The 16,000-nt window shown below is 47.3% G+C and overlaps 1 protein-coding gene across 1 annotated transcript in view; it reads left to right on the top strand.

The window, feature by feature from the left end:
* Positions 1–16,000, top strand: part of NF1 (neurofibromin 1) — a 193,614-nt gene that overhangs the window by 151,586 nt on the left and 26,028 nt on the right. Inside the window, exons 33-43 of the mRNA XM_044672802.1 lie at positions 3,806–4,238; positions 5,158–5,498; positions 7,576–7,778; positions 8,666–8,859; positions 9,708–9,848; positions 10,053–10,332; positions 10,713–10,927; positions 11,435–11,496; positions 11,585–11,699; positions 12,258–12,359; positions 14,236–14,382. Of these exons, the coding sequence (XP_044528737.1) occupies positions 3,806–4,238; positions 5,158–5,498; positions 7,576–7,778; positions 8,666–8,859; positions 9,708–9,848; positions 10,053–10,332; positions 10,713–10,927; positions 11,435–11,496; positions 11,585–11,699; positions 12,258–12,359; positions 14,236–14,382 (2,233 nt within the window). The remainder of the gene's footprint in view (positions 1–3,805; positions 4,239–5,157; positions 5,499–7,575; positions 7,779–8,665; positions 8,860–9,707; positions 9,849–10,052; positions 10,333–10,712; positions 10,928–11,434; positions 11,497–11,584; positions 11,700–12,257; positions 12,360–14,235; positions 14,383–16,000) is intronic.

The raw sequence follows: 16,000 nt of genomic DNA, 5'->3' as shown, positions 1-16,000 counted from the left end.
AGAATGAAGATCCTCCCTCTAACAGGCAGCAAGGACAGCTCTACTACATAAATGGGAAGGGCATCCAGAAAACTGAACACCAACTAGTTAAATACCAGGTAGCTTGAAAGGGAGGGCCCTCGTGGTGGTGGAGGTGACCCTGAGAAGGTCAGGCAGCTGTGCAGGAGAGCTGAGCGGAGGTGGGAGATGGGTCTAGGAATGTCCCACATGAGGAATAGAGCAAAAGCCACTTGGATGGATAAGGAGAGGGGGAGTCATAGGTGAGGAGGCAGGAAAGACAGGATGGAGCCAGCTCGCAAAAAGCTAGACAGAACAATTCATTTTGTCCTTTAAGTAATGGGGAGCCTCTGGAGTTGATTGAGCAGAGGAGTCCTAGGGTCTCCTCAAATCCCATGTAACCAGCCATCTAATGGCCCCTTTCCACTCAAGTCCCCTGCTTTCACCTCAGCCCTGGAAGTCACCCTCGAGTCTTCCCTTGGGCTAGTCACTGCCTCCAGGCTGCCCCTTCTCTTTCATCCCTCCCTCCACCATCTTAGACACTCCAGGCTCCCTCCTCACCATCCTCCAGAATGATGCCCTGCCAATCCTGCCCTTGCAGCCACTTCCCATCCCCAATCTTTTCAGCCCCTTTGATGGATTCCTCTAGCTACCCCCTCGATCTTGCCACTCCCCAGCTATTCTCAGTCCATGTTCAAGCACCCCAGGATTGTCACTTCCTTCTCCCTGTGACCCCCAGACTGATCCCCACTCAGCACTCCCCCCTGCCTTCAGTGCTCGTTATCGTAAAACCAGTTCAGTCCTCCACTCCCCAGCACTCTCCGTTCTCTCGTTCCTGGATCACTCCCTCTGTCTTCATCCTTGCTATTCACATGCCTAAGTTCAAATTCTGTCTCAGATACCTACTAGCTTTGTGACCCTGGGCAAGTCACATAGCCGCTAACTGCCTCAGTTTCCCCTCTGTAAAATGGGGATAAGAATAGCACCTAGTTCCCAGAGTTATTGTGAAGATCAAATGATAATCCCAGAGCTTTTGATACAATACTATACACGTGTTAGCTATGATGATGATTAACGTGACGGGGCCTTCCCTGCAGCACGGCGGTCTCTCCATCGCTCTCTAAACCATGACCACCGTGGCTGTTCTAAGCCCTGGGGGTGGGGTGGCTCCGTGCCCTCCGACTTCACAGAAAAAGAGTTCAGTTACCCCCTTCTCCCTCCTGTCCCTTCCCGTCTCAGGGTCCCCGACCTCTTCCCCACACAGTCTCAGAGAAGGTGGGAGCTCCTCTCCCTGCACCCTCGATCTTGTCTCGTGCTAATTGTCCCCAGCTCTCCTTCTTCTTTCTGATCTTCAAACTCCTGTGCCCGGCCAGCACAAACGATTCTCAGACGATCCTGCTGCCTCCCCTGCCCTCCCTGGAGGCCCTGCTGCCTCTCCTCTCCCTCTTCTGAACCCTCTGCATTTTGGTTCAGCCTCCTCCTTTGCCTGAAGCTGCTCTCTCCAAGCTGTCCAACGCCGTCTCTCCCCCTTGCTGGATGGTTACCCTGATGGTAAGTGTGTCCCAGGTCTCGGGCCTCAGCCCTCCTCCTTTTCTCTACTTTATCACTTAATGTTCTCTCAGCCACACCTTCAGTGGCCATCTCAGTGATGGAGATTCCAGATGAGTCTCTCCTGAGCCCTCATCCAGTATCTATCTTCCACTTTGTGTTGCTTCCAAACAACGTGTTCCCTTGTTCCCTTGTGCCTTCCTCCTCTGTTCAGAATGCCTCCATCCTCCCTGTCATCTTTGGCCCCCGCTTCTCTCTCACCCCATGTGTCCTATAGGCTGTTAAATGTTGGCATTTCTAGGGCCAGCTGGGTGGCTCAGTAGATGGAGAGCCAGGCCTAGAGATGGGAGGTTCTGGGTTCAAATGTGGCTTCAGACACTTCCTCACTGTGTAACCCTGGGCAAGTCAATTAAGCCCCATTGCCTAGCCCTGACCACTCTTCTGCCTTGGAACCAACACATAGTATTGATTCCAAGATGGAAGGTGAGGTTTAAAAAAATGTCATTGCTTTTGTTTCTGCAGCTCCTCACATACATGTCTTCTTGCCCTAGTGCATGCCCTCCACACCTCTTGCACAGCTCCTTACTTGGGTCTCCCTGCCTCTAGCCCCTGTACTCTAGCCCATCCTCAAAGCTCCCTCAGGACAGGCTCTAGTGGTGTCCTTGGACCTCTAGAATCAACTCGAAATAGAAAAGCAGAAATTTGTGGGTAGGACTTCTCCTTTTCTAGGCTGTTTCCATATTACTCCACAATCTAGACTTCCAGCTCACCCCCTTTTCCTTGTGCATAATCTTGTAGCTGCTTTTGTCAAAATTTATTTATCATCTCCAGATAATCTGATAAGAACAGCTTAGTTGATAAAGAGACAAGACATGGGAGATGATCTTTCTGTTAGCTCCTAGCTGCTTCTCCAAAGTGCCATTGAGTCACAAGTTTATTATATATGAAATTAAAGTTCCCTTTCACCCCAAAAATACAGAGAGAGTTTTATAGCTTCGCAGACATTACAATTAGTTTAGATAACACACAAAAACCTCAGAAACTTCAAGGTGAAGATAAGAGTACAAGGTTGGATTGTAGCTGCCTCATCATCAGTAAGCTAAGTCTGAGAATACTTTCTCAGGGGCAAATAGCCCCTCCTGGAGGAATTTTTGGCTTTGACTGTCTGAAACCAAGCAGTTGGATTTCTGACCAAGGGAGAGAATGTTAACTTCTTGACTGTTGGTTTGCTAGGAACTTAAAAGTTTTCCAATAAGACTATATTGCTTTCTAATAAGAAAAGGTATGGATTATAAAAGGGGTCAAAAGAGGCGTCTCAGATTTCTATCTTAGATAGCCCAGCCTGTCTGGCTCTGACTAGCAGAACAGCTCTTGATGAGGTTCAGATAAAAATATCTTTTTGAGACTCTGTTTCTCCCATTGGCCCCACCACATGCTTTCCCAGGTGGGATCATTTCATGGTCTGTCCTCCAGGGCTCCCCCTCCCCCCCCCCAGTGTTCCCCCTCCTTACCTACACCCCAGAACTCCCTTTGTGGACCTCCTCCCCTCTAAGGCTGCCCTGTGCCTATGTGCATCTGCATTATCTCTTCCCAGCAGAGACTGTGAGCTCCTTAAGGTTGAGGGCTGTGTGTTTGCTCTTGCCCTCCCCCAGCTCAGTGCCTGGCATGTAGGAGGAGGTCTTCACCCATTTCACATAGATATTTCCTAGTGGATCTCCCAAGAATACCCTCATGTGGGTGGGCCGAGCTCTAGTAGCCATTTACACCTTTGAGGATCATGAAGGTCAGAGAAGTGGTGTGCGCCCACGGGCACCCCAGAGTGCTCCCGCCTCTGCCCAGAGCCGTCCCTGGGCCAGGACCTTCTGGGCCCATCCCTCCCTTCCAGCCTGATTCCCTGCCACACTCACGCTTTCCCTAGGAGATTTTCCCTGGAACGTTCTTCCTCCTCCTCAGCTCACAAGGCTCCGCGCCGCCCTCATCCCTGTGTCATGCCTGAGCTTCATGGTGCCTGATGGCTTGGCGCAGGTTATTCTTCCCTTTCTGCCTCTGCCGGCCCTTGGGAGGTGCGCCCTTCCCCTCTGCTCCCCCTGAGGCCCTCGAGAGGCCGCTGCTCCCAAGGGCCCGGGCGTGGGGCAGCCTCACGGCGTGTCCCGGCTTCTCCACTGGCCGCGCCGTTGTAGAGTGAACAGGGCCGGGGTCTGCCGTCCTGACGGGGACGCCTGGTCTGCGGCGGCTCATCGGGCTCTCTCCTCCTCCTCAGGTTCAAGACCGGCCAGATCAATGGGGATTTGCTGATCTACCACGTCTTACTCACTTTAAAGCCATATTACGCGAAGCCATACGAGATCGTGATGGACCTCACGCATGCCGGGCCCAGCAACCGCTTCAAGACGGACTTCCTCTCCAAGTGGTTCGTCGTGTTCCCGGGCCTCGCTTACGAGAACGTGTCTGCCGTCTACATCTACAACTGCAACTCTTGGGTCAGGGAGTACACCAAGTACCACGAGAGGCTGCTCACCGGCCTCAAGGGCAGCAAGAGGCTCTTCTTCATAGACTGCCCGGCCAAGCTGGCGGAGCACATCGACTACGACCAGCAAAAGCTGCCGGCCGCCACGCTGGCCCTGGACGAGGACCTCAAGGTGTACAACAGCGCCCTGAAGCTGGCTCACAAAGACACCAAGGTGACGCTGAAGGTAAGCGTGCCCAGGGCCCGCCGAGCGGCCCGCGAGATTGCTGAGGGGCAAAGGGGAGAGGCGGTATTGTGGGCCGCCAAAGGGGTCGCACAGAAAGGAAAATGGGACTCTAGTTTAGCGCTAAGGAGTCAGCCTAGCCAGTGGCTCAGGAATTCTTGATCCTAGCCCAGTGGTCATTGCCATTTTTTAAAAGAGTGAGACAAACTTTGTATTTGTTCCTATTTGAATAGCTTGATTTTTCAAATGTAAATATTGCAGAGATTTCTCTAGCTAGCCTTTATATACTGCTTTAAAGTTTATTAGCCATTTTACATTTTTTTTTTTGATCCTCATAATGGCTTTGCAAGACAAGTACTATTATTCCCATTTTATAGATGAGGAAACCGAGGCAGGCAATGTTTAAGTGACTTTCTAAAGGTCACACAGCTCTAAATATCTGAAGCTAGATTTGAGTTCAGGTTTTTCAGACCACAGGTCAGACTTCCTTTGGGTATCCTATAGTACTTGGGATCTACTTAAACATAATTTTTAGATGGCCACAACAATCATGTTTCTATAGGGTGCTTTTATGGTTTTCAAATTGCTCTCTTCACAATAACCCTGTAAAGCAGATAGTATAGTACAGGGTGTGCCAAACATTTTTGGAGCCATGTTACTCCATTAAAGCTTGGGGGCTCCAGAATTAGTCCTCACCTGACAGCCTGGAGACGAGGGTAAAGAGAACAGGCAGCCCTGGGGGAGCCCAGCCTCCGGCCCAGGTTCGCCGACTGCCCACTTGACTTCTCCCCATGGCAGTCCATGCTGCGAATGTCAGTTATTGCCCTCCCTTAAAGGAAGCACGAAGCAGCGCGTGTGCCGAGCGAGTGCCGAGCGTGTCCATTAACCCGTGGAACGTCACGGCTTGTGCTTGTCTTTCTAGGTCGGCTCCACGGCGATTCAAGTAACGTCGTCCGAGCGAACAAAAGTCCTGGGCCAGACGGTTTTTCTGAATGATATTTACTACGCCTCTGAGATCGAGGAAATCTGTCTAGTGGATGAAAACCAGTTTACCTTAACGATCTCCAATCAGGGCACTCCGCTCACCTTCATGCATCAAGAGTGCGAAGGCATCGTCGCATCCATCATTCATATCCGAACTAGATGGGAGCTGTCCCAGCCAGATTCCATCCCCCAACATACTAAGATCCGGCCAAAGGATGTTCCTGGGACACTTCTGAATATTGCATTACTTAATTTGGGTAGCTCGGACCCTAGTTTACGGTAGTTTGCTCTTCAATTTGTTTAGACTTCACAGCCTATTTAAGTACCTGACAAAATGACCGGGAAGGCTTTAAGCAGATCCACCCTAACACTGCAGATTAGGAAGTTTGGTAAATACAGCTGACCCCACGCCAAGAGGCCAGATGCCGTGCTGGTCTGGACTATAAGAATCCGTGTGTACCCACGTACCGTCGTGGTGGCTCTCCAAGAGTGTCATCTAAACATATGACACTGAGCTCCAAAGACTCCTTTTATAAACAAGCATAAAAACCACCCAGACCCACCTTTAATGCTGGTTCCCTTCCCTCCTCTCCCTCGGACACTTGCTCATGTTGGAAAGGCTACCTGTTCAGTTTTCTAAGAATCAGATGACTTTGTCATCATTTCATAATGGAGGAGCTAAAATAGAATAGCTCTGAATTGATACCATTTATTGTTCATGTAGAATTATTATGAAATAACTCTGATAAAGATGACTATAGCTGGTACCAAAAGCAGTGTAGTCTTGGTTCTGCTTAAGCCTATTAATTTGCATGTTCCCTTAGATTCTGTACTTAGGCTAATTCCTTGTCCTAGTTTTCTGTAATCCACAGTCTCTAATTTTTCCAAGTCTGAGTTCTCGGAGCTGGAACAAAGCTTCCTTTTGATTCACCCAGATTTGGTTCACCTAGATTCTATGTAGGACCCTTCATGTTCCCAAAATCTAGAGGCCATGCGTCTGGGTATATGTGGGTATGTTTGTACGGCATGTATACATAGAGCAGGGGAATGCTCAAAGTGGAAGACACTGACATCTTAGTAACTAGAACATTCACTTTTCTCTTGGAGTTGATTTAAGTTGTAAGTTCAGTTTCAACCTCCAGATTGGGAGCTCTTCTGAATAACCATTGTAACGATACTTTAGGAACATTAGCTTGAGTTTTCTTTTAGAATACAGGATCTTTCTTAAAAAACGAATTGATGTGAACATCAACCAAGCCCCCCACCCTGTGCCCCAACATTAGCCAAGCTATAGGAGGGGTGCTCGCTAACAGGAATCTTCTTCCTAGTTATCAGTAACTCTAATGTCTAGATGCTTAACTAAAGAATACATAGTTTCCCAAGGTAGCTAAGCCATCATTTGATCCCTTTACATTTGGAAGCTAGAGGTAGGGGCTGGAAGACCTCAAATTTTTAATCATTTATTCTAAGTTTTCTTGAGGTGGCAGTGCTTTTTGCTTTGTTTCTAGCCATTGAGGGTCATGTTTCACAAGCATGCCACTTGGAAATTTCATTTACGTAAAAGGGAGATAAAGAATGAAGTCATATTCGTGGCATAAATTACATTGAGTTTGGGGGGTTTGTTTGTTATGACTAATACATATTTAACTTCAGCAAGATATTAAATGTTTACAGTATGCTGAGCATATTGTACCCAGGAGATATTTTGATGGAAGATGCTGCAATTAGGATTTATTTCCATTTGATTAGTGATTGCTTCATCTAAACTGCGTGACTTCTGGTGCCAATATTTCTGTGCTAAAATAACTTGATCTAATTGGCCAGATTAGTATGCATCACAGTGTCCGCTTCTAGAAAAACCCTAGATCTTAAGATTTAGTTTGAAAGACTCTTAAAAGATAATCTGTCTATTCCAATTTGATCATTTTGAAGATAGATGGCAGCCCCAGACTTTAACCAGTAACAAGTAGCAAAGCTGGGATTCAGCCTCCAGTTTTCTTCCTCCAAACTGAGCACTGTCTCTGATTTTATATTAAATGGAAGAGTTTCCTTCTGGTCGAGTCTGCTTTAGGAACTTGTATCTCTCTCTTCCAGCTTATTGTCTCATACTTAGCCTTCCCTAAGGGAACTTCTGTCTTTTGAAGTCACCTCACATTGCTATTATGAGTAGGTTTAATATGTTCATTTAGAAGAAAGACAGAAATACCCCACTTCCCCACCCATAAGTCCTTCAGAGTACAGAAAGTAGCAAGTTATACTGTAATCTTTGTTAAAGAATTGTTTGCTGTATGTGTTAAAGTAATGATTTCTAAATTAGAAAAAATGTTGAAATCATTTCATTTGTGTTTTCTTCCAGGTCAGCTGCCTATAATCTTCTCTGTGCCTTAACCTGTACCTTTAATTTAAAAATTGAGGGCCAATTACTAGAAACATCAGGTCTGTGTATCCCTGCCAACAATACCCTTTTTATTGTCTCTATTAGTAAAACGCTGGCAGCTAATGAGCCACACCTCACCTTAGAGTTTTTGGAAGAGTGCATTTCCGGATTTAGCAAATCTAGTAAGTAGTGGCAATTTTCTTATACCTAAAAATGAGCCTGAGAAAATGCAAAGAAACCATTTTTGTTTGGGGAATTTTAGAATGAAGTCATTCTCTTGTCACCTGTCGGTTTCATAGGTTAGGCTTTGATTAACAAAAGGAGACGAAAAGAGTTAAAACTCTCTCCTTAATTTGTTCCTAACTTGGGTAAGGCTGATGAAAGTCCTTGACCCCATCAAGTATTGAGGATAGCATGCCTGCATCCTCAGTCCAGTGCTGTATTCTCTCAGCTGTTTGCGTGGTGTTTTCTTTTCACTTTACCTCTCTGAAGTGCTACTTCCTAGTAGTGTCCTTTCATTGAGAGTGGCATGAAGCCACTAAATTCAAAATCCAGGTTAAGGGATGGACCGGGGAAGGGGAGAGACACTTGATCAGATTTACCCACAGCATGTTAGAAACAAGCAACTCTCCACTAAGAAATCCCACCAACTTCACAAAAACCTTTAGTTTTCTGTTTCTCCTACAATAAATTATTTCAGGGCAAATTCAGTTTGCCTTGATTTCTGTGATTTTTCTGTAATTGATTAAAAAGCTTTGGTCAGTCAGTAAAAGTAGTTGGTAGCCTTAAAAGTAAAAAAGGTTTATCTAATGCCTTCTAAACTTTAAGTACTTTGCAGCAACTGTCAAACTGCATCACAATTCATCCTTATCTTTGTAAGAACACATGTGCTCTATCTCTTCCCGTACATAATTGTAGGGGATGCCACTCTTGTAGATATTTTTTCCTCCCCTTTTCAACTTTACCTGTGTGGGATTACTGCTAGTAATTTTGCTCAAGCAAAACAAAACCACTCACCAATGCAATAATTATGAACCCAATGTACTGATTCAGTGAATTTCTTTTCCAGGTATTGAACTGAAACACCTGTGTCTAGAATACATGACTCCCTGGCTATCTAATCTAGTCCGTTTCTGTAAACATAATGATGATGCCAAGCGGCAAAGAGTCACTGCTATTCTCGATAAACTCATAACAATGACCATAAATGAAAAGCAGATGTATCCATCTATCCAAGCAAAGATCTGGGGAAGCCTCGGGCAGGTATTTGTGTTGTAGAAATTCAGCTTTGGGGACTTCCTGTGCAGTTTTAGATAGGGCTATTTTGAGTGGAGGTAGCATTCAAGAAGGAAAGGTGCATTACTTTAAAAATTCTAGTTTGTGCATCTCTGTCTTGTGGAAGGCAACTACGATTTTTATCTAGTTTGTAATGTACAGAATTCAGTTGGTTGAAGCATGTTAAATGCTAAGGCCCTTATCCAAAGAAGACCAGCGAGTGTTAATTGGCAAAGTACTTTGTTGACTTAGATTAGTATATAAACTTGAGCTACTCTAGGAGACGATGTTCCCCCTCAGATGGCTCCCAGAGGCTGTTCTGGCAGAAGTAAAGTATTAGCATGGAAGTCTACAGAATGTTGTCACCACAGGAGTCAATGATGGCAGTCAAAATGGTTTTGAAAGAGCCAGCCAATGGACAGTCCCTCTGCCCAGCCTCATCACTTCATGACCTGCCCTCCATGAAATCTAAATCTTTTATGGGGTCAGGCAGGTTTTTATATCAAGCCTTTAGAACTTTTCTAGACTAGTTCAAGACCACCAGATTTTTAAAAATGACCTAGAGAGAAGAAATAAGATTTCAGGGAATCTAAAGTAAGATCCTTGACTTGTGATCGGCAAATGAATCAGCTGAACAGATTTTCCACTTCTAATTCAGCAATTCATGGCCATCATTTTTGCTGCATGTTCTGTAGTTAATGCTAATGCTGGGAAGACCAATAAGGGAACAGAAGGAGGCAGCTTTCTTTGTTCATTTGGAGCTGGTGTTAAGGGTTGGTGTGGTTGGACAGCTGGAGGCTGGTTTTGATTTGGTTCTTTACTACTTTCTCCTTTAGATTACAGATCTGCTCGATGTAGTACTGGACAGCTTCATCAAAACCAGTGCCACAGGTGGTTTGGGTTCCATCAAGGCTGAAGTGATGGCTGATACGGCTGTGGCGCTGGCTTCTGGAAACGTGAAACTGGTATCCAGCAAGGTGGGCTCTTCCTCTCTTTCCCTTCCGTTCTGGACTGTCGATCATACCGTATATTAGTTTCACTCTAAGGAATTTAAGAATACAAAGCATCAAGCTAGTCATTTTACAGTTAGACGGGATTATTCTGTGCTGGAACAATACCTCTTGTGTCGCTCTAACAGCAACAACAAAAAAAAAAACCCACAAAGCCTTGCTTCTTTCCAGGTGATTGGAAGAATGTGCAAAATAATTGACAAGACCTGCCTCTCTCCAACTCCTACCTTAGAACAACACCTCATGTGGGATGATATCGCCATTTTAGCCCGCTATATGCTAATGCTGTCCTTCAATAATTCTCTGGATGTAGCGGCTCATCTTCCCTACCTCTTCCATGTTGTGACTTTGTTGGTGGCCACAGGCCCCCTGTCCCTTCGTGCTTCCACTCACGGACTGGTCATCAATATCATCCATTCTCTCTGCACTTGCTCCCAGCTTCATTTCAGTGGTAAGTAGGTGAGGTCTCACCTGCCCCGCGCTTGGTCTGGGGTATGGGGCCTACAGGAGGCCGGAGGGACTATCAAGGGAGAAAGAGGGGGCAGCTAGGTGGCTCAGTGGATTGAGAGCTAGGCTTGGAAATGGGACATTTGGATTTGAATCTGGCCTCAGACACTTCCTAGATGGGTGACCCTGGACAAGTCACTTGACCCCCATTGCCTACCCTTACCACTCTTCTGCCTTGGAGCCAATACACAGTATTGACTCTAAGATGGAAGGTGAGGAGAAAGAGACAGTCAATGTTTTGACTTTGACAAAGAGAGGGCCTTTGTTGTCTTTATTGTTAGTTCTTGAGTGCAATGTTTACATTTTTTTTTCTTAATTTCACAGAAGAGACCAAGCAAGTTTTACGACTCAGTCTGACTGAATTCTCACTGCCTAAGTTTTATTTGCTATTTGGCATCAGCAAAGTCAAATCAGCTGCTGTGATAGCCTTCCGATCCAGTTACCGTGACAGGTCTTTCTCCCCTGGCTCCTATGAGCGGGAAACCTTTGCCCTGGCGTCCCTGGAGACAGTCACAGAAGCTCTCTTGGAGATCATGGAGGTACAGTTGGTGGGACCATGAGAAACCAGATCACTTCAGTAAAAGATCTATCAATAGGGGCAACTGGGTGGTTCTGTGGACAGAGAAGCCAAGCCTGGAGATGGGGGGGTGGGGGGGGAGGGAGTGTCCTGAATCTAGATTTGACCTCAAACCCCTTCCTAGCTGTGTGACCCTGGGCAAGTCACCTAGCCCTTACTGCTTTTCTGCCTTGGAACCAATACACAGTAAAAGAAAGTATGGGGTTTTTCTTGTTTTTTGTTGTTGTTGTTGTTGTTTTGTTTTTTCATCTGTAAATACTATGCTGCATAGGACAGATCATAGCTATTGTTGACTCTTTTATCAGTGAATAAAATGTCCCCAACATGTTTATTTCTTTAGCCTTTTATATCTTTACCTTTATATCCTCACTTCTTGGTGAAATGTGTAAATTGATAGCAATTTTTCTAAATATTTGGATCTGCATCTTTACATTCCCCATTATATTTAAAGAGTATTTTTTTTTTGTAGGCTTGTATGAGAGATATCCCAGCATGCAAGTGGCTGGACCAGTGGACAGAACTCGCCCAGAGGTATGTGGAGCATCCCCTGTTCTCCAGGCCCTTTAGCTGCATGCAAGGAGAAGGCCTGGCCTATGAGGCTCCTTTTGATTTGTTACAGATTTGCCTTCCAGTATAACCCCTCCCTGCAGCCAAGGGCCCTGGTTGTGTTTGGTTGTATCAGCAAAAGAGTGTCCCATGGGCAGATTAAGCAGATCATCCGCATTCTGAGCAAGGTATTTTTCCTTTTGTTTCCTGTGCTTGTGGGTGGGTGCTTCTTCTGGGGCCCTAAATTTTCTCTAGAGGACACTTACTGCCTTTAGATCCTGTTTGTCCTTTAGAAAGTATTTGGATGAGGAGACTCTGTGCAGGGTATTTTTTGAGGGAGGATCATTCCTCACAGACAAATGTAAAGGCATTTCCTGAAATAAAGGTCTCCAAAGCCGCTGAGCTTACTGAAAGCTCCCCAATTTTGCTGCTGGCACGTGAGGTGGTCTTCCCCTCCGAGGCACTAAAGAGATTTGGCTCTTCTTCCCTTTGTGAGGGTTGCCCAGCACTACCAGCAAGTACTTGCTGTCGCAGTCTACAATGCCATCTTCCTAAGGTCCTGCGCTAACCTGGACGTTTTCTTATTGTCATATGGCTTAGGAATCTGTCACTGCAAACAGCCCTCATTCCTATTCAGTGATTTCTTCTCTCTTTGATTGATTCTGAACTACAGTGAAATGCGATTTCAAAATTAGTATTTGATTTTAATGAAAATGAAATCTAGAACGCTTGTTTTCCCAAAACAGGGACTTGAGAGCTGCCTAAAAGGACCTGATAATTATAACAGTCAAGTTCTGATTGAAGCTACGGTAATAGCACTAACCAAATTACAACCACTTCTTAATAAGGTAATGACTCTCTACTTGCAAGGAAAAACAAATACATTTTTAATGAAAATCTGTGAAACATCATGGTCTAGATATTTTAAAGCTCATCAACCTAATCATTGAGGTCTCCTCCATTTCCTTTTCCCATTTCTTTATTCTGGATGTTATGACTAAGATCATACATCTATTTTCTTTCAAATAATTCAGAAAAAGAAGTTGAGTTTGTGATTAAGACAGTATATGATCTCAGTCATATTTCTAACCTTCTAGAATCCAGCTACTAGATGGAGGGAAAAAAAAAACACCTCTTCTATTTCAATAGTAATTCTATTGTTAATTTATTCAGTGCATTAAATCATAACTCAGCTCCGTGTTACGCTTTTCGCATGTAACAGGTCTGTAAGGGAGGTAGTAGAGGCATTCGTATCCCCATTTTACAGATGACGGCCTCGGGGGGCAGGCAGGCAGGCTCCCCCGGGTTCTGGTCGCTGGCTCCAGCCTGTGTGTGCTTCCTCCAACAGGCTGTCTCTCGGGATTCTTTCCCTCTGCTGTGTTGGGGCAGGCTCTTCTCAGATCTGTCGCCCCCCACTAGCTAAGAACTGACAGAGATGGTCGCCCATGAAGCGCCGCTCTGTGCCTTCGTGCCTCCTGAGCATTAGGAAGAGCTCTGGAGTGCCTGGGCTCGAGGAGGAGGGCAGACGGAGCGCACCGCTCTGTGCAGAGGAGGGCGAAGGCGCCTGCTATCCTCGGTGTCCGGGAGCTCCGCCGGGCCACGGGCTTATTCAGTGTGAAATGGCAGGAGGATCCATGAAAGGATTTGGAGCTGGAGGGATTCCGGGGGATCATCCAAACCCGCTCATCTTAGAGAATGGGAAACGGGCCCAGAGGCCGAGAGGGACCCCTGAGCCCGGCCTCGTAGGAAGGAGAGCAAGCCTGCAGGGGTAGCTTGCTAGAGGCCGTCTCCTAGGACGCTCGAACCCAGTAACAGAGAGTTTGGAGAACTCTGCGGGGAAAAGTGACGTTTTGATGTGGAAGGAAAAAAAACAGTGTTGAGGAAAATACATTTGTTAGTAGTAGACAGGATGGCCCGGGCTCGGAGGGACGTGTTTTCTCTGACTTTTGTCAGGGAGCTTCAGAATTGGCCATCGAAGGGCTTTCTTTTAGCTTTTGGGGGCAGGAGGCCAGCGCCGCCGAAGGGCCTATTTTCAGCCTGAGGCTGAGGCCCTCTGAGAAGCGGGGGCCCTAGCGGGGCGGCGAGGAGAGGCACAGGGGAGAAGAGTCAGGCCTTGGTCCTGGTCCTTTATCGTCCACCCCCGGAGGCCGCGTCCCGGGCCTGGCGCTGCCGCCGAGTTAGCAGCCAGCTGACCTTGGGCAAGTCACTTCCCCATTTCTGAGGCCTCCATTTTCTCATCTACAAAATGACACCATCAGACCATCGGCTGGCGGGCATTCGTACTCTCAGGCAGGCACAGGCTCTAGAAATGCGAGCTCAAAAGTAAAATAATCAGGCAGAGCCTGCCGGTGCACGGAGAAGCATGGATAGGCTGAGCGACAGGGGCGCCCTGGGGAAGGCAGCCGCAGCAGCGGGGACAGGGCGGCCGGGGCGGGCGGGCTGCAGGGCACCGGCACAGAGCCGGGGACGGGGAGGCACCGCGGCAGCTGCTGGGAGTCCAGAGAGCCGAGCACCGTCTCGTGTGCTCACGTGCCTTTGCTCCCAGGGATGAGGCTGGCCCGAGGGAAGGCCGGGTGCAGCGTGAGTGCTAGAAATGGGGAGGCCGGGGAGGAAGGGCGGGCCGTGACCGAGGCGGGAGCACGAGGGTCTGGGGAGCGGGCGGCCGAGCTCGGGCCGCCTCTCCTGGCCTCGGACTAAGCCTCCCGTATGTGATGGCCACCCCAGCAGGAGTCCCCGCTGCACCGAGCTCTCTTCTGGGTCGCTGTGGCCGTGCTGCAGCTGGACGAAGTGGACCTGTACTCGGCGGGCACTGCTCTCCTCGAGCAGAACCTGCACACCCTGGACACCCTCCTGCACATCTTCAATGACCAGGTAAGTGGCCGCCTGGGGCTCTCCTCGCTCGTCCCATCTCATGGGAAGCCCTGGGCGACGGGGGTCCCTGCTGGACAGTCTGGTGGGCTGACAAATGCAGTCTTGTCAGGAAATAGTCTCATAATGGAGCTTTTCTAATTCTCCATCACCTACTTTTCCATGAAAACTGCTGGAGGGTTTAAAAAAAGGTGGCTGGATGATGACGGTCAGGCTCTAAAGGCCCTTTGTGTGTCCCTGGCTTGGAGCTTGCATTTTCCTGCAGAAGATGGTGATAAATATTGGTTAGTTCTCCAGGTTGGTCCTTTTTCAAAACTCTTCCCTTCTGTCTTAGAATCAGTACTGTGTATTGGCTCCAAGACAGAAGGGCAGGAAGGGCCGGGCAATGGGGGTCAAGTGACTTGCCCAGGGTCATACAGCTAGGACGTGTCTGAGGCCAGATTTGAACCTAGAACTTCCCATCTCTAGACCTAGAGGATGGTCTTTAAAAGTTTGTTTAGGGGGCATCTGGGTAGCTCAGTGGATTGAGTCAGGCCTAGAGACGGGAGGTCCTGGGTTCAAATCTGGCCTCAGACACTTCCTAGCTGGGTGACCCTGGGCAGGTCACTTGACCCCCATCGCCTACCCTTACCAATCTTCTCCTTTGGAACCAATACACAGTATTGATTCCAAGACGGAAGGTAAGGGTTTAAAATTAAAAAAAAAAAAAAAGTTTGTTTAACCCACAAACAGAGCAGAGGAGAAAGACTTGTAATACAGATAATTAAGGCAAAAACATGGTCCTTAAGAAGTTTTGAATGATGGACTCCACAAAAAGTAAATTGGAGAGGCAAAGATTCTCTGAGAGACTGTGGGATGTTTTCAAAAGTCTCTGGAGGGAAAGGAAACTGGTGGCCGGGGGAGCAGTGGACAGAGCATTGAGCCTGGAGTTAGGGAAATGGGGGAGTCTGGAATACTCGATCTGACAGTTAAACACTCAACTTAGCCAGGGAAACTAATGAAATATTTGTGAATCCTTTGGGGTTATAATGAGACAGTAGGAAGCAACATAAGAGGATTTAAATAATAAAATAAAGGTAGGGCAAGTGGGAATGGGGCAAAGTACTCTTTTTTTTTTTTTAAACCTTTACCTTCTGTCTTGGAGTCAATACTGTTTATTGGCTCCTAGGCAGAAGAGTGATAAGGGCTAGGCAATGGGGGTCAAGTGACTTGCCCAGGGTCACACAGCTGGGAAGTGTCTGAGGCCGGATTTGAACCCAGGACCTCCCACCTCTAGGCCTGGCTCTCAATTCACTGAGCTTCCCAGTTGCCCCCGAACAGCTATAGGAGGGAAGTTACAAGGGTTTAGGTGGTCCAAGAAATCAGGGCAGGGAAGATAAAACATACACTAGACTAGACTAGACTAAATACAAGCTTGACAGGATTTGGGGATCTCATTACTTGCTCCAATGATGTTCTCTGCTGTCCCAGGGTCCAGGGTGTTGGTACAGTCCACTAACTTCCCTGGGTCACTCCAATAGGCTGTCCCAAAGCTGCTGATGCAGACCCATTTTGTAGTTCCTCCAGTGAGATCAGGGCGCAGGCTCCTCCTCCAGTGGCAAACCTCCCCAACTGTCCCAGA

The sequence above is a fragment of the Gracilinanus agilis genome, chromosome 4 (assembly GCF_016433145.1).
Source record: "Gracilinanus agilis isolate LMUSP501 chromosome 4, AgileGrace, whole genome shotgun sequence".
Lineage (NCBI taxonomy): Eukaryota > Metazoa > Chordata > Mammalia > Didelphimorphia > Didelphidae > Gracilinanus > Gracilinanus agilis.
This window is presented reverse-complemented; position numbering and strand designations above follow the sequence as displayed.